Raw genomic sequence first — 18,917 nt, 5'->3', positions numbered from 1 at the left:
TTGTGTGTTGTTTTACAGCGAGAAAATCACTTGATAACATAAGCGCTTAACATTAAACAAGGGCGCACCGGCGCCGAATGTGTGCCACCAGCGTACTCCATCCTTTAGGGACGCTACTCCCAGAACTCATCGCTTGGGTGAGGTTCCGTTGTGTTGGTTTGGTAAGACCGAATTTTACATCCATCTTACCTGGCGCTACAAACTTCTTTCGTATGTAAATTGGATGTAACACATCTTTTTTAGCTGGGTTTATTTATTTATTAGCTCGCGGAAAAGATTGCTTCCCGAGCTACTGTTCCGACCTGTGCGAAGACTTCAAAAGGGTGCCTCCGTTTATGGGGTAAGAATTTATTGCTCCCGTGCAGCAGTTGATTGTAGTCATGCAGGCCGCCATGGAGCATATCCGTTGGCCTTTCACATTCGATATTCATCAGATTAATAATCTTGTGCAGATAATATTTTTTTCCACCCTCCAACAAAATGAAGAGGAAAATTTAACGCAAATCGGAGTCTGCGAGCCAGCATGTGTAGATTGCGTGCGTGTTGAGGGAAGCAAAGGGACGACACACAAAGAGCACTCAAAATGCGGCCTAACTGAATGAGCGACATGGGATTTTTTCCCTCCATGGCTTGTATGGGGCTCGCTTCCGCTTCCTTAATTCTTATCATTTTCATAGCAAGATGCACGCCGCAAAAGCATTCAGATTACAGCATTCTTTGTGAGCACAAACATTACACATTTCATGTGGAAGAAAAGAAAGAAAGCATTAAGCTATACATGTGAAACATGTACTACAATCCTCGATTTCATTTACCTTTCGCAAAAAAGCAAGCAGGATCTTGTAAGACACGGATATTTTCTCCGGCGTGTGCAGCAAGGATGAGGACGAAAATTTACAGATCCATTTTCCAAATGGATTCACCGATAAGATAAAGTGGTTCGCTTGTGAGGCAAGAAAAAATCCGCCAACACACGGACGACATGGGACAAGGTTTAAGAAGTCAAGCACTTCAGCGGTAACGATGTTTGTTTGTAATTGTGTTGTAGCTTATCAGCTTAGCAGTTTCTGAAATGGGTACAGTTTTAAAGGAGCATGATGTTTAAGAATGAAGATGTTTCCTATAAAACATGAGACCGCTGTGCCTGCCATAATTATGTCGCTGATCCGACCTGGAACCCTGAACAAACTGTGTGACTTGAAATTCACACGCCACTCACAATAAGTGGGCATCTTATCGTTTTCAAGTTGACTTGTCGATAGTTTAGCTCGATTGTTAGGCTATCAGAATGTTCGGTTACACAATGGAGGTGCTTATTTTCGAATGTATCTTATGATAAGCGACTTCAAGTCAGCAATCTCCGACCTGCCTTACAATCCAATAGGCGCTGATGAAACCACCCGTCAGTCGTCTTCATGGCATCATTCAGTGTAGTGGGGTTTTTGGTCTGCCTTTTGGCAGTTCTGCCGTCAGGTTTGGTTCAGGCCAAATTGACACGCTACGACAACTATCGCGTGTATAAGCTCTCGATCGAGCGTGTAGAGCAGCTGGAGCTACTGCAACTCATCGAACAGTTCCCGGATGGTTATGCCTTCCTGAGTGATCCGATTCATCTGAACACCACCGTTAAGTTGGTGGTCCCTCCGCATAAGACTGCAGAATTCGAAGAACTCAACAATAAATATTCCTTGAAGAGTGAATTAGCCTTCTCGAACCTTCAAGCAGTTATCGATAGACAGCTGCGTGGTCGCCGGGAAACGTTCGGTTGGACTGCGTATCATCCGCTGGAGGACATTTACGCATGGTTAGACACACTGATTCAGCAATATCCGGACGTGGTCAGCCCAATCGTCGCTGGTGAGACTTACGAAGGTCGGCAGATTCGTGGCGTAAAGGTGTCGTACAAGCAAGGAAATCCAGCGGTCTTTACCGAGGGTTCTATACACGCACGCGAATGGATTAGTGCAGCTACGGTAACATGGATGCTGAACGAGCTGCTCACCTCACAAGATGCAGCCGTTCGTAACATAGCCGAAAATTACGACTGGTACGTGGTACCGGTGGCCAATCCGGATGGGTATGTCTATACGCACACCACTACGCGCCTGTGGAGAAAAACTCGTTCACGTCAGAATGTGCTATGCTACGGTGTGGATCCTAACCGCAACTGGGACTACATGTTTAACCGTAACTTTGAGTTTCAAACGCATGCCATTCCTCATGAAGATCATACTTAATTTCGGAGATATATTTCAGAGGGTGGAACATCAACGACTCCGTGCTCGGACACCTTTTCTGGACCGGCGCCATTTTCGGAGATTGAAACCCGCACTCTATCGGAGTACATTCGCACGATTCCAAACCTATCTACCTATCTCGATTTCCATTCATCCGGTCAGCTGCTGATGGTACCATATGGACACACAAGAGAACCGCTAGATAACTACTACGAGCTAGTAAGTGTCTTATCGGCAGTAATGAAGCGCAATTATTGATTTGTCATTGCACGTTATCACACAGATGGAAATTGGAACAAAGGCAGCCGTAAAGTTGCAGGAGCGACACGGTAGCTTCTATCAGGTTGGAAACATAGCCGAGATTATCTGTGAGTAGTCTGCATCGTGGACCTTACCGTACCTTTATGGAGCTGACATCTTAATCGAATGTTTTCTAGACGTTGCTTCTGGTAGTAGCTTGGACTGGGTAAAAGGAACTCTTCAAACGCCACTCACCTTTGCCTATGAGTTGCGTGATACTGGCGAGTACGGATTCTTGCTACCTCCAGAACAGATCATCCCGACGGCAGAAGAAACTCTCGACTCGATCATCGTGATCTTGGAGGAAGGCAAAGCCTTGGGTTACCATTAAACTGCTATTTGGTTGTTTGAATAAAGTTTTATATCTTTGCTGAACTTTCGGTTCTATCAACGCCTCTCAAACATTTTCCAAACTATCTGTCTCATTCCTACCAAGGGATAGCAGTTTGCATTTTTTACGATTTCTATGATTAATGAACCCCTCGTACAATTCACGAAAAAAGGGCACTGGCATGTGGATCGCTTACAGAAGTCAACATATGCGAGGAAAGAACCCACTCCGGGTGGTCTGAACAGGGAAACGCTCTTGTATTCGAGTAGCAGGGCGAATAAAAAAACATACACATCAATGAGCGACAAACCTGTCCCAGCCCAAAACGCTGAGGGGTTAATTGAGGCAAAGGCTTCTGGAAGCTCTCCGTAAGGGTTCTCGTTTACAACACATACCCAACTATAGCGGAGCACTGCCTGGTGGTTTGATTTGCTGAGGGTTTTGGGTGACTGATTGTCCTCAACAGGGGCGTATAGGTGCCAAGCACGCTGTAATAGAAGATTATACACAAAAAAGATATTCTGAAACCGGATCTAAACGAGTGCGAGAAAAAAACGTGATTCCAGCAAGGATAATTGTGTACATTTTGATAATTTATAGCAACAATTATGCATAATTGTGTGGATACGCAACACCAGTGAATTGGAAGATGTGCCATGATCCTGACATAGAATAAAAAAATATGTTATAATGCTAAAACTGTTGAAAGTACAGAAATCAAATACAGAATTAAATTAAACCTTTTGCAGTTTTCGAAAAAAGAAATCAACCGTGTACTGCCATGCTGCTGTAGTAGATTATAAAAGTGATTAGATCGTATTATGTTATGGAACTTTTATTTACTAGCAGATACCACCCTTTTAGGTTACTTTTCTTTGGAACCGATTCAAATAGATACAGATACGAGAATCATACGAAGGAAGTAAAAATACTAATCCTTATCTTCTTAGTCTTATCTTCTTAGTTATCTTCTTACTAAGTCTTATCTTCAAAACGCCCAATTTCTCCTACGTCAAACGATAAGAACTGGCTACTACGTTGGTTTTACCACCGTGTACCCATCGCAGATAATCCTCACTGCAAATACTATAAAGCTTCCTTCACATCTGAAACAGCGCTTAGTGTCCGCTGGACGGCATCTTCCGTAGCTATGAAGTTCCTTTTGGTGTGTGTTGCGTTCGCGCTGTTTGGTGCCACAGTGGCAGAAAAGGCCCGGTACGATAATTACCGTGTGTATCGGGTGCGCATCCAGACCGAGCGCCAATTAGAACTGCTGCAAGCCATCGAACAGTATCCCGATGGGTACCGATTCTGGAGCGATCCGGTTAAGGTCGGAACCGAAGTGTCACTTGTAGTGCCTCCACACCAACGTGGACATTTCTCCGACATTCGTGCACGGTTCGCACTGCGAGCTGAGCTTCAAATTGCCAATCTACAGCAGCAGATCGATCTGGAATCGCGTCCATCACTGCGCAAAGACACGTTCGGATGGACGGCGTACTATAATACGGATGCGATCTATGCTTGGTTGGATGGCTTGGTAGCAAGCAACCCGGGTGTCGTAACGCCGCTTAATGTTGGTAATACCTACGAGGGACGACCGATCAAAGGTGTGAAGGTGTCCTACAAGGCGGGTAATAAGGCCGTCTTTATGGAGGGATTAATTCACGCCCGTGAGTGGGTCAGTGGAGCTACGGTGACTTGGATATTGAACGAGTTGCTCACCTCCAGCGATCCCCAAGTGCGTTACATTGCGGAAAACTACGACTGGTACTTTTTCCCGGTGACGAATCCCGATGGTTACGAGTATACACATACGACCGATCGTCAGTGGCGTAAAACTCGTTCAGAGGTGAGCGTACTGTGCCGTGGTGCGGATCCTAACAGGAACTGGGGATACAACTTTATGCGTAAGTAACAGCTTCTGGATTTTGCTTCAATGAAGTTGGTAACTTAGAATGTTTGACCCTAACAGAGGGTGGTGCATCCAGTGTGCCCTGTTCGGATACGTTTGCTGGTTCGGTTGCCTTCTCGGAGGTGGAAACTCGTCAGTTGTCTGATTTCATCTCGACACTGGACAACTTAAGCACCTACCTTGCATTCCATTCCTACACTCAGCTGCTACTGGTGCCATACGGTCACACTACCGCCCGGCTGGACAATTACGATGAAACGGTACATATATTGCTCACTCCTAATCTATCTGACCTCCGATAAGGGAGCTCTCTCCACAAAGCTAGCGTGATACCTGAAATTTATTGCCATCCGCAGATTGCGATCGGTACGAAGGCGATCAACAAACTTCGGGAGCGTTACGGCACAACTTACAGAATTGGCAACATTGCTGAAGCGATCTGTGAGTGCAAAGTCTTTGGTGACTCTTATCACTCAAGGAATTTTCTTATAAATTACCCATTAAAAACATTGCAGATGTCGCTTCCGGAGGTAGTATCGATTGGGTGAAGGGCGTTCGTCGCACTCCTTTGGTATACGCGTACGAACTCCGCGATCTTGGACAGTACGGATTTATTCTGCCACCGGAGCAGATCATCCCAACGGCAGAGGAAACGCTTGACTCGATCATTGTGATCCTGGAGGAAGGTGCCAGCTATGGTTATCACTAGAATAGAAGATGGAAATATATTGCATGAGAATACACTACGGCAAACATTACATTTGTTTACTTTAAACTCTCACAACCATGAATGTGGTTTTACAGGAAAAGTTTAACTACCTATGTTTAACTAGATTCTTTTCGCTTCTTTCAATGGTGTTTCTTTTTTCTCATCAACAATACTAAACCACTGTAATTGCCGCGCCCCATACACGGTTTGGGGCTCGAAAGTAGGTGAAAGCTTTTTACTGGCCGATTCTTGCGCATGTGCACTAACATCCTGTGCTCGGTTAAGGGGAGCATTGTGATGTCCATCCACCTTCAGCTCGGGTGGAAAACGGGCGATCCCATCCCCACAGTGTTGCTATATGTGACGAAAAGTCTTATGTACTGAAGCGCGGAGCAATCTCCGCCCTGTTGCATATTTTATGTGTTTTTGTGCTACACCAGCTACGGAAGCTTCTTAGCTAAAGTAAAGCTAAGCGGAAACTCCTAGCGGATACGATCGATCCACGCGATGGGCAGTCTTAAAAATGTGACGATTTTTTTTTGTAATGTTTTTACTTTGCACTGGTTTTGGTGAAAAGGTGTTTTTTTCTTTCACCGTTCCCTTTGGCACAAAAATACATAGAAGAAAGCAAGGAGCAATTGCGAATGTAGCTACTGGATCTTTTCTATGTGCTTTATAGCACACGCCCATTCATGTTGTGTGTAGTTTCTTTAACATATTTTTATAATTATTTTTATATTTCTTTTAGTAATTTGAGAAAATGTGTTAAGCATAATAGGATGTTTTAGTAATGTTTAGTAAATATTCTGCATTGTTTTGAATATTTTTAAGAAAAAAAATACAATTATTTAAAAGTTTCTTTTGTGACGTGTTCTGTTAGAGGTTTCTTTGTTAAAAATCTCTTTATTTTGTAATCGTAGAAGCAAAAACTTAAAGAGTTCAAATTCGAAACTAATTTAATGTTTTTCATCGAAACTTTCAAGAGAATTGGTACATATTAAAGCTTTAATAAAATCGCTCTTACCGTTCATCGATTTTTGTTCCACTTAAACCTTAAAGCACCATCCTCCATCCTCCTGTTAGCAATAGTTGGCATATTCATATTCCGGTGACACGTTCGATAATCTCCCATTGGTACTGTCAGACGACCTTTACAATCGGTACCTCGGTTTCTTAAAATTCCTCAACTTTCAGTCAGTGTCAAAACCTTTGAATTGTGAATCTTTTCGCTCTGCCAATCGATAGTGTTGGCGTATTCTTCCATTCGGAGCAAAACCATCCCGAGCCTAAGTATGGTTGTATATATGCAAACCAAATGGTTGTTTGCGTGTGGTTAATAATTTAAATGGATGGTTTCATCATTAATATAAATGATGCGAGTGAGAATTATAACACCGGGCGACTCCTTTCCCTGGTTCTGGGCGTACAGAAGACAAAATATGCGGTCTTCCACACGGCCACAGAACCGGCGAAGGGTGATTTGAGCAACGTGACAAAAGCCTCCTTTAAAGGTACGAAAATCACAACAGCTCTTAAGCCAACCCTTCTAACTGCATGCACGGTGTAGAGCAGTTTGATGAATGGGCACCAACTCCTTGCTGGCGGTGTTACACGGTGCTCCATAACCTTGCCATGCCACGCCAAACCCTTTCCCCGAAATGATGAGATGAGATCGTGCAAATGAAGCGTTCCATATACGATATGCGACTCATTTTAATTATGGCTGTTGGAGAAGCCACGCAAGGAAAAGAGGAAAACGAGGCAACTCTAAGCAAGCAAACGTGGAAGAAGAGCAGCTTCCCGTACATGCGCCATTCCTACATGGGAAATCCACCAAGAAGCCCAAACCATTCTCGGTGCGGTGGTGCGTTAAACAAATTGCAAAGAAATTTCCCACCGGATTAACCGACTCCCGCCCCAAATGGGTTCGGTTTGCCAGCAACTACGGCCAGGGCCAAGGGTGATGGCGACACTGCTGGATCATGGCTGAAATGAAATGGTTGCTGCTTAGTTCGACACTCTGCGGTCGGTACTGTCAAGCAATACATGCCACACCGCAAACCGCCGGGTAAAGAAATTAAATCCTCGCACGACTTATGACGCAAAGCTCCGACCGTTTCATTACCGAAGTTTTGGGTTTTTGGGGAGATGAGAAAAAAATAACACTCCCAATGTCGAGCGATTCGAGAAAACGGAAATGGAAAAATAGGACGCAAGGAAGCAAAGCACGTTGTGGAAGGGCATTTGTATCTGAAATTGCATTTTCGTCTAATGGCACGGGGTCAAAAATGAAGCTAGCAGCTCTTATGCGGTTGATGAATATCGTGAAAACGATTCCAACCTCATCAGCAAGACTGGCAAATCTTTCTTGCGAGTAGCCCCAGAGCTGAACAGAGATGGTGTGGAAAATGATTCGGCAGTGTGGGTAATCAACTTCATCATCTTCTCATCGTTTTTGGGAAAAATCGTATTACTGAGGACAGTAGGGCCTGTGGAACGATGACATGTAGCATTGCTCTTGGGTTATTTCGTTCGCTCGCATGGTAATGGTAGAATGTTAGAGATTTTTATTCGCAGAATGGAAATGGACATTTTTCACAATATTTAAATACTAAACTTACTGCAGATTTACAATTTTTCTTCCAATATAAAGGAACAGATTCGCAGATTCTGGGACACATTTTGCCCCGTCCTAGTCACACGTATACACAAGCATGGGAATGAATGATTGGAAACGAATTGGGGTAGAAATTGGTAATCAGCTCGATGTCAGCATTGATTAATGGATTGATGATCGAATTATTAATGATTCAGTGACCCGAGACGCTTTTGCTGGTTTGACTTTCGGTCGTAAACTCAATGTTGATGAATGTTGTGGTTTGAATGAAGTCTCGTACAAGGTTTCAACATTGTTAAGCCCATTGATCGATAGCTTAGATTCCGGTTTGTACACCTTCCTGTACTAATATTGAGGTGGAAACCAACGCTTTTCACCTTACAAAGGAAGGAAAACGAAATCATTTTTCTATGCAAATTTTCCATTTCATTAGTTCCAACATGCATGTTTGACCATCCTCGTGGTAACTTTATGCGTCTAATTAGCATGGACACTCCTGCGGCAGCTCAAGCAACGCACCCAAACGTGGTTCACTAGATAAAGATCGCTCACCACCATCGACGGGGTGCGCGCTCTGATGACGCACACGTGCTTCTATCCCAAAGTCATCGAGCTATTTTGACAGGTAGTGCGCAGAAATGGAATTCATCCATCATCGTGTCACCGGTGGCAGTTGGACGTAGTACCACGAAGCTCACACAGTACACCGTACTCCGAGCAAGAACCATTGGCAAACAGGAAATTTTCAATTTTCCTCATGGAAACGGTGGACAAGATTATACTACAGCCAACGAACCCAACGAACACTGAAGCTAGTGCTAGCCGAACCCTCCAGGAAACGGAGCATGACGACGGGATTCTTAAGGACTATCTACGCAACAGCTCGTTTCCAATTGTCCGGTACGTATTGGGATCGGATTTGCGTGTTACGCTGAAAGTGTTCTGGCTCGTTGTGGCCGTGTGTTTGTTGGGACTGTTTGGTATCGCGGTGGTGGTTAACTACGAGCGACTTAAGGATCCTTCCAACGTGTATCTTACGGAGGCGGAAAAGGCACTACCCATGTGGAGCATACCATTCCCTGCAGTTACTCTATGCCCTGGGAAGGGCAGATGCGTTAGCGATCCATTACAGTTGGAGCAGTTTTGTGAGATGATTTGTTGGCAGGATGTGTGCACGAACGAGTGTGACAGATTGTTCGACGCTGTCCGCACGGAGCGAGGTATTTGCTACACGTTCAATGCAGTTACAGGCGAGCAAATCTTCAGGGCAAATAAGTACAGACAAATGGTTTCGCTCACAACTTGTTTGATCACATAAATCCTATCTTTCAGCGTGGTCAACGTAAAGGATCTCTCCTACGCATCAAGGCCCACCGAAAACTGGGACTTCCTCCGCGGATTACAGATCATCACTAGTGTGCTGGTGAAACAGTATCCATGGGCTGCGCAAGGCATGTCCGACCGCTACCGATTGAAGATCACCATCTCCAGCGGACATAATGAAACACTTTCCGACTGTACCAATCCATCATTAGAAGCTTTCGTTCATTCACCGATCGATTTTCCGTACAAACCAATAAATCCTACGGTCATTCCACTCAGCGCCGTAGTACAGTTGCGTGTCTTTCCCAAACTTGTGCGATCACAGCGATACCTAAGGTACTTCACCTCGTCTACAACGGGCTGTATATCGCAGGTAAAAAATCCTCTCAAACTGTTCTCCATATACACGCCAAACAACTGCGAGATGGAGTGCCACACAGAATACTTCCTGATGAAGCGAGGATGCGTGCTGGATCACATGCCCAGAAGTCGCGCAATGAATCTCTGCAACAGTACCACCAACTATCGGCCATACGATGTGCTAGATAAGATAGTTTCCGGTAAGTTGCGTGAAGAAGGCATCCCCAGGTCACAGTTCTTTCGGCGACTGTGTAACTGCTTGCCCGCTTGCATTGATTTTCGATACAGAGCAGAGCCTTCGTCGTATACGGTTGCTTTGGAACCATGGACGATGGAGAACAGTACGGAAGGTTTGAGCTCACAGCTGGTGGTGGAATTGGCCGAAGATCACTTCTATCCTCTAGTCCGTAGTGTTCGGTACACCGTGCTAGACTTTGTGGGTGATTTCGGTGGACTAATAGCGTTGTTTTTAGGTATTTCGATTGTTTCTCTAGTAGAAGTGTTCTTTTTCTGTTTCCTAAAACCGGTAGTAGTGAGATAAGCATAAGTCTTGCTAGAGAGTTGTCGCCTTCTTTGCACTTGTGGGACATAATTTTACTCTTCCCAAGTACTATTCCACTCGAAGACCTATTAGGCGGTATTTGAAGATTTTAAAGCCTCAAAGTATGCTACTTATAACATTTCTTGTAAAAATAGGGGTCCGGCTTTTAATTTGACATTACGTTTCAAAATATATTATTAAAAAATGAGCAATAAAAAGATTGTTTTTTGATGAAACATTTCTTTCAAAACTGTAGTCCCTTAATGCAAAAAAAAACACCCAACGCTTCAACCTTTTCCCGCTAGATAACCATCTCTTCCTCTTTCCATTTGTTTCACAGCAAACTCCCCCAAAAACCAGAACCACTTTCACGTCATTACGTGCACTTTAACCTAGAGAATGAATACCATATGAGCACATAAAATCCGACCTCTTCCCAAAAACCGCATTTCACCTACACGCGGCGCAATGGGACAGTTTTTATTCGGCCATCAAAACTCGTTATCAGCCTAATGGATGGCGCGTCCCATATCAATAAACCCTTGCACTTCCCTCCCCCGGGTTAGCCACAAAAACCTTCCGGGGTACATGTACGGGGCACGATACGCGTTTAGCTATTACTAGCTGAAAAATATCCCTTCCAAAACTCCGAAAGCTTCGTGTAAGTTGGAAAACGATGGCGAAACACTACACGACACTTCCACCCAAAAATCGGACACCAATACTCCCACCTCGTTAGCTGCCGCCTGGCCCTTTTTAGAAAGGGCAATCATGACGTACCATATGGAACCTGCTGGCCGTATGTCGGTTTGGTAAACCCTTTAACATTAAATTTATTTTAAAATAAACCCCTACCATCTCTCTTGCTCCGGAATGACCTTTTTACCCATGGTCCGGTTTTTCGCACGGAACGTCCTTGCGTACATCTTCAAAGGGAAAACCGCCCTTTAAACCAGTGCTGCGGCGGTGGTTGTGCAGTCGTCTCATTTTCGTGGGCACATAAAAGTAATAAGGATAATAAATAATTTTATAACCTTTTCTCGTACTCCGACCCCCCTGCCCTACAGTGCCCTGCCGAATGCGAAGCATTCCTGTTCTCTCTTTTTCGATGGATTCTTTGCGGAGGTTTGGAATTTCGGGGTAATTTTTCGGCCGACTAGTCGAAACCAAAAATTGTCTTACTGTCGCCGACCGTAGAGTCGTGTGCCACAGTCCATAAATCTCAATTTACTGATTCGGCAGTAGGTTTATGTGGACTGCAGGATTATGGATCTGCTAACCTGGGGTTGAGCTAGTCCTGCGTTTTGGGCGATCTCTTTAGTCAGGACGTCGACGTGGACACCAGTTTTGTTTTACCGTACTCGGACTGGAATATTGGAATCGAAACAGGCGGCCCCTTTCTTCGAGAACCCGGATGCCTTTACTGTCCGAAAATAGCTTCCTGGTCGGCTAAACGCGATCAGGGACATTCCTGTGAACGTTCGCTACTGTAAGTCATACCGATTGGCAACCGATGCTGACAAGCTGCGAAAGTTAAACATGTGCCTTCCGATCCCTTTTTCCCCGGTAGCTTAATTCCCAGCGGTACGCTTCGGGTCAGCGAGCAGGGTTTCGCAGAAGAGAAGAGTTAAGTTAAAGATTCCGTTTGAAGGATGTATTTATTTGCCGACAGAGCACATCGGACGGGTTTGGGCAGTGTACAGGATTGTGAAGTACCCGAAGCTCTCGGTCTATCTATATTAGCCAGAAACCTCGCAGATGGAATGACGGAAGTCAATTATAGCGTTACATGGACCTTTGGCTGTTGGTTGGATGGGTGACGAGACTTCTCAGGAGATCACAAGTCCGACCAAACGCAATTTCGTTGGTGGTGTGTTTGGTCAAGAGGAAAATTGTTTCCCAAAAACCAAAGGAAACTACATTTGTCCGGCGTGGGACACTGCATATCTCTGCCAAACTAAACAAACTCCCATTTTCAGACAGAGTGTATTTGTGTGAGTTTAAAATTGACATCAAATAGTAATAAGTATCGTGTTGTGAATTTAAATCGAAAAGCAAATGTTCGTTACATTTATTCACAAGAAAGCAAATTACTTTTCCAAATGAAACCATCCGAATAAATCGTTGTAAAACGGAGGATCACCTGCTTTTTTATCGTAAAATGCTTTTTCTGACTTTTGGCATGAAATAATATTTTTGCGAATTGCATAACTGTAGGCGACAAGCATTGTTAATAGTTTTAATTAATAGAAGCCCAAGTTATGCAATTAGCATGTCAAATCAACCTTATTACGGGGCAGCTTTTCATGGACATTTTCTCTCAATCGATGAAGGACAAACTAATGCCATTATTTCGCCTTTTTCGCATTCAAATATAGTGTCAAAACTAAATTATACTCAGGTCATTATCTATTCCAAACATTCCCCAGGCCACAAATCATTCTAATTTGCAACCCAAATTTACTTAACCTTTTGCGTAACACTACTTCAAGTGCGCTCATGCAAAACAAATTCTTCCACCCAGCAGCAGGTCGATTGTCGTGCCAGAACTCCAGAAACGTCCGATCAGATTTATGCGCCACTGTGTAATGCAACAATTTGATTATAGCGATAGTCAGCAGCCAGCACCATTTTCAAAGGTTCATTGCTCGATTGATTCGATAATTCACTTATTCCATTACTCAACTCGCAGATTTCCGTGGTACTGATTTATCAGAGGATTCGCGATTTCGCAGCACCCAACTCCGAGCGCTAAACGGCTCATTAAGAACTTGAAATGCAGCATGAACGAGATGGTATAGATGGTAAAACAGCAGTATTAAATTTCGGCCTTCTCGGCATGCAAATGTCTCCCATTGCCAACTCGCGAATTCGCTAAATCACCCAAAAGTTGGAGTTGGAAAAGAGGGAAAAGAAAGACAGGTAAAATCGCGAATCGGCAAAATGACACATTTTGCTGATCCGCCTGTACCCATCGGAATCCGTTCATCTGCTCGCTGGGAAATAATTCAATTCGCGGCTGTGATTGAATTAAGTTTCGCGCACTCTCGACACACACTTGGGCACGCGCCTATAAAAGGGCGACACGTAGCTGGATGAGCATCGTGGTCGTTTGAAAATTTAGATGGTGAGTTTTTTTTATGGATTTGGTTTTCATGGCTCTACAGCCAAAATCCCAGTCTAATTCCGTTCGAGTACCGGGCCGTTTCTTGTACCGTATTGTGCGAAACCCAGAATGCTACGACGTCAATCTGCGACGTAATTTGTTAAAATTGACTTCCACGACCATCCGCTCTTTGACTCCCGCCGAGAAGTGCTCCACGTTGGAATGCAGGAGTATGCTTCCTGTCATGGCTTTGACGGACGGGAACGCTTGACATGGTTTGTCCGTTGACCACAGACCTTAGATTAGAATTTAGAAAGTGTTCAACATCTCTCCCAGTACCAACCACCATGATGCTGGTCATGGGGAAAAAAGCTGACAAAAACAAAAGCAATTCAATCAGCGAAAAGCAAATATTTGACCGAAGAAGCCGACAATTTGTTTGCAATTGGTTGGTCGGTAGTGGATCGGGTTTTTTTCTCTTTTTCTACTGATTTTCCTTTCCTTGTTTTTTTTTCATTTCTACGCTTTTCTTTTGTACGCTCGGATAGCTTTCAATTTTTTCCCTTCATTTATTAAACTCGGTTGGGGGGGTTTCATATTTCTCGTTTCATTTAGTGATGTTTCTTTTTTCTCTATTTGTGCTTTGTTTCAGGTGAGGGTTGCATGTTATTTTTTCAAATGAGAAAGTATCATATCAACAGCACAGCTACATGCCGTGGAGGACCATGCAGTCACACTATAGCAACATCACTTGACACGAGTATTGTGCCGTATACGTCTCGGAAAATCCGAGCGATGAAGTGACGTGCCGCAGTACCGAAAAACAGTTGAGTTTTTTTTTTACTATTTTTTCCCTTCTTTCATCCTCTGTGAGGTTTTCTTTATCCACCAATGTGCGAGCGGTCGCCCGTGTCCCGCGGGATACGTTTTTACCGGTGGCAAGACAATTTAAAATTTACTTGATTATTCATGAAGTTTTTCCGTGTTTTCATGAATTTCTAAGTCCAAGACCGCGTTAGTGAGCGTTAGTGTGTTACCTATCGCGTACATTTTTGAGGTTAAAATCTGTTAACGTTGTTCGAAGGAAGGTGACGGAGGTACGCGCGTGTGTCACCCCGGACCGTACAGTACGTGTGCTACGTGGTGGTAAGATTGAAAATAAAAATTGAAACACCCGCAAATATTTGTGTTTAAAGGAGCAGCTTAATTTGTGCCAACATTAAAGGTAGCAGTGTGAAACTAATGAGATTCGGCCACGTTTACCACCGGAAGTAGTACCCCGTCTGATGGGAAATGCCATGGAAGGAGGCTAAGACTACTATGGGAACATTTATTCATCAAGCGAAACCAAAGTGTGACGTGTTAATTACTGCTTACTGAGCTTCCAAAGCTTAGACACGACATCTTCCCTTTGCTTGACTAATCTAAATCGACCACGGACGATTTGGCATGCACAGGAAGGGACTAATAACATATCCCGGCGAATTCTTCCTGACCCCTGTAGCGAAATTAATAAGATTTGTAGTGAGTAGTTATGGGACCCCCGGGGGTTGAGAGCGCTCATTGTTCTAGCCCTGGTGAAACGTCTTCTTGCGCAAGCCTAGATGGCAAACGACCACAGGAATTGTAGTTAGTAAGCGCGCTATTTAACATTATGTTTATTCAGTACGTAACATATCGGTAGCTCTGTTTTAACGACGGTTACCTTCCGGTACACACACGTGAAAATCGCTCCTTGTTTGCAAAAACCGATGATGGTTGTTCCTGTGCAAACAGAGCCATCCGACCACAGTAAACCATTGCTTCTGCTGCTGACTGCTTTATTGGTGGTGCAATAAAACAATAAATTTTATACGATACCATGTCCACACGCCCTCCCTTTCACGAGCGCAAATCTTCGAACATTTCCTACAAGCTTCCGGTGTCATTGTAAGGACATTTCCTAAAGCGAAACGACTCCGGAAAGATTGCATTTATCGTACGACGTGTGAAACATAATTACAAAACGCGTCACACGTGATGCAGAGGCAACGATGTGGAAGGCATTACAAGTGAAAGACGAGAAGCGGTGGTCACGGTGAAGGGTAGTATGAATCAGTGCCAGCAATGGCTAATTATCGACATCGGAATCTTCTCCCCCTTTTTGCTTTCGGTTGTTCCGGTTCGGTCAATTATCACAACATTTGTTCCTGTCAATTAGCACGTCAACTGTCAAAACGTCTGTCAGGTGCACTATTGGACAATCTGCTACAAACTGCACGGAATTTCAAAAGGGTTAGATGCAATTTGATGCACCGTTTGATGCAACCCCTTTTCTCTATTTAGATTCAATCGCGATATCGAAGGTAAATGTTGTAAGTGGTCACTCTGTAATCCGTGTCACTTTTAATTACTAAGGATATTGCGTTAAAAACATGTCAACTGCGTTACTTGTTGATGTGTCAGTAGTGTATGGCAGTTACCAAAACTTTTTCAACAATTCGTGTGCACACATAGCTAGATTATAGTAAAATTTTAGTAATATTAAAAATTAAGGCAAAATCAGCATAAATGTTATGAAACAACATATTCTTGCGCTAGAAATGATCATGAAACGAGCAAATGTTTATTGTTTTGTTGTTTAAGATAAAAGATTACTTGTCGAGAAATGTGTACAAAATATTTACAAAGACTCATTGACCGACATGAAGATCTTAAAGAAATCCCAGTAAAACCATACCTGATCATTAGCTTTAAGTACCTTCTGACCCTTCGGGCTGTGAGTCACTGACACGCGACACCTTCTCATCACATTAATTAACTTTTAATCAGTAAAAGTGTCGTTAAATTAAAATTTTAATTACAATCACCCGCTGGAGAGAGATTCTTTTCATCGCCATCATTACAGACCGGCCGCAAAAATTTGTTCCGCGGACTCGAAATGACAGCGAAGCTAAAGAAGTCGTCTTGCATAAAAATCTTCTACCGCTCGCGGATGTTTCACTATGGGAAGAAACTTTTCCCGTAATCGTGAAGGAGTTTTACCGATGTTGTTGGAATAATTCAAGACGCCAGTGAAGGTATTTCACCTTCAAACTGACATTTATCGTAACCTCCATGTCGTAATCCCCTTTCCCGACACAACGCTACTGGACTGCCTTGATGGCAGTTTTATTTTCCACAGTTTGCATCACGCCTCGAGGGGACAAACTTCGGATCGTATAATCATTAGCTATGCATTAAAAACTGTCACTCCGCGCTTGCCACAAATTCTGCACCTCGTCCGCGTCCCACGACAGTATTGCTGGTACACAATTTAAAATAATCACCGAAGCACTTCGTAGTGTCTTTTTAACTGCGAAAAGTCTTTACCAAAGACTGGCAGTTGTTAAACCACACTGGGCCTCCCTCAATTTTGGCCGCTATGAACTGTGAACTCTCAAAGGAAAATTATACTTTATTGCACATCCGCGAATGATCGTTTGTTCGCGATGTTTTTTTTCTTTTCAAGCGGAGGAATTAACTTGAGGGTGAAACTCTTCGATCCAGCGCTCTGAACCGGACAGGTTCCGGTCCGGTGTTTTATTTCCGCTACTATGAAACAGTTAGCATATAAATGTAAGATTTATAATTTTTAAATTAGATTACTGTTGGGAAAAAATGAAATCACCCCACACATCGCCTTACACACATAGAGCGCAGCATGGGTAATAAAAATAGAATACGTCCAAAGTGTAACTGGAACTTGGAACGTGAAGAACCACAAAAAAAACAATAAAATATGATCATACTACTAGCTGTCTGTTGAGAGCGATATAAAAAAAATCACCTCACCCTCAACGTCCGACACTGACTCTTTCCATCCGGTTATTATTCGGATGGCCAATTCGCCAGCATCCGGCCAGCACTGGTGCTGAACAAATGGCGAGAAACTGTAACCGATGATGATGAAAAACACTGCTTGCAAGAGGGTGCATTACGCGAGGTTTGAGGTTACGTCTTCATTATATTTTTTCCACGCGTTCCGGAAGGATCAGAAATGATACGGTTTCCTTTTTTTTTATTTTCGTTGCTATTCCGTAAGCGAAGTGCCCTTTTCTCCCTTTTGCACCATGAGAAATGACGTTGGTAGAAACAAAAAAAAACACACACCCAAACCTCCGCCCGTAGTTCTTTATCCGTCGGTACGAGATAATAATAACACATGGTGTGGAGGGAGTTTTGAAAAATTTGCCACCGCCGCAGGATTCCGCCGTGGGTCGCGGGGATTGAATTACAATGGCTTACATCCGGCGGCGAAATCAAGTGTTGCTTTTAGAAAAGTACTGCCAAAGGCAAAACGTGCCCACACACACACACAGACACGCACGTATTAATGAAGTACAATCTAACAGAGAGACGGTCATTTGTTGGGCGAGTGACTAGTAGTAAGCAGTACAATCGGGTGTAAATAAATTAGATCCTTTGGTTTTTGCCGGAGACTGGTTTCGTAATAATTCTTCGTTATTGGGAAAAAAAACGAAAGATGTGCAAAATATATGATTTTTTACTTGTAACATACATATAACGTTGCTTGTGAAATATGTGTTTGGGTGATAAAAGAATTTTAAAAGATTAACAACAATTTTGAAAAATTTACAACTTTTATTTTGTTTGATTTGATTGAAATTCGCTTCAAAAATCTTAAAGTAAAGGACAAAAAAATAAAAGTAAACAATTAAAATTTGTTCTAAATTTTCTAACTTTTTTATTTTTTTAAAGTTTTTTATTATTTTTTATTCTTTTTTTTATTTTAAGCAATATTTGAGTGAAAAGAAACTTATTTCAACCAATTGGCATTAAAATAAATCATTTTTTTAATTTTTGCTAAATTTCCCAAAAAAGCTAAGGCTACAGCCTTAGGAAATTTTCAAGTTTTTAGTTTTTTATTTTTTTTCGAATTTTTTATTCTTTTTTTTATTTAAAGCATTATTTTAGTAAAATAAAACTTATTTCAACAAATTCGCATTAAAATAAATCAATTTTTAAAAAGGGGGAAAAATCAATGTTACAGGTCAAACCAAAAAAATGGAAATCATAATGAAGCATTATTCTTTAAATTCTTCTACTGACAAAGCGACTGACATGGTGTCCTAAATTTAAGCACCAGTCCTAACCCTGTGACTCTAATTTTCTACTCACCAAAAAGCCGAATCGAACCCCATAATGAAACCACATCATAAACGACACATAATTGCATTTGCTTACCACCGCACCCTGGAATCGTACAAAAAGCAAGAGAAGCAATAACGGCTCAAAAAAATATAAAACACCGATTTCGATTTTCTAGTCTTCTACTGTGTTTAAAGCGTGAGGAGAAGATTTGCCCTCATAAACGCACCAAAAACCATAGGTTGCGTTCTTTGCCAGTGTGATAAATTATTAAACAGAATCCACCCGAGAAGGCTCGATGCAACGTACAAAACAACCTTTACGGAATCCCCGGGCACAAGTAACAAG

At 42.9% G+C, this 18,917-nt stretch overlaps 2 protein-coding genes across 2 annotated transcripts; both read left to right on the top strand.

Moving 5' to 3' along the window:
- Window positions 1-1,252: 1,252 nt before the first annotated feature.
- On the top strand, window positions 1,253-5,541 carry LOC125769581 (uncharacterized). The gene is made up of 8 exons (XM_049438312.1): window positions 1,253-2,187; window positions 2,257-2,456; window positions 2,521-2,605; window positions 2,675-2,866; window positions 3,849-4,778; window positions 4,844-5,043; window positions 5,140-5,224; window positions 5,299-5,541. Exons 1-8 carry the CDS (start codon window positions 1,416-1,418, stop codon window positions 5,490-5,492), a joined length of 2,658 nt encoding a protein of 885 aa, XP_049294269.1. The 5' UTR covers window positions 1,253-1,415; the 3' UTR covers window positions 5,493-5,541.
- A 2,347-nt stretch (window positions 5,542-7,888) lies between these two features.
- On the top strand, window positions 7,889-12,455 carry LOC125767490 (pickpocket protein 28-like). Its single transcript, XM_049434113.1, has 2 exons — window positions 7,889-9,384; window positions 9,442-12,455. The coding sequence occupies exons 1-2, from the start codon at window positions 8,867-8,869 to the stop codon at window positions 10,331-10,333; spliced, it is 1,410 nt and encodes a 469-aa protein (XP_049290070.1). The 5' UTR covers window positions 7,889-8,866; the 3' UTR covers window positions 10,334-12,455.
- Window positions 12,456-18,917: the final 6,462 nt, after the last annotated feature.

This window comes from Anopheles funestus, chromosome 3RL (genome assembly GCF_943734845.2).
Source record: "Anopheles funestus chromosome 3RL, idAnoFuneDA-416_04, whole genome shotgun sequence".
Taxonomy (NCBI): Eukaryota; Metazoa; Arthropoda; class Insecta; order Diptera; family Culicidae; genus Anopheles; species Anopheles funestus.
Note: the sequence above shows the minus strand (reverse complement) of the source record. Positions and strands in the feature narration are given on the sequence as shown.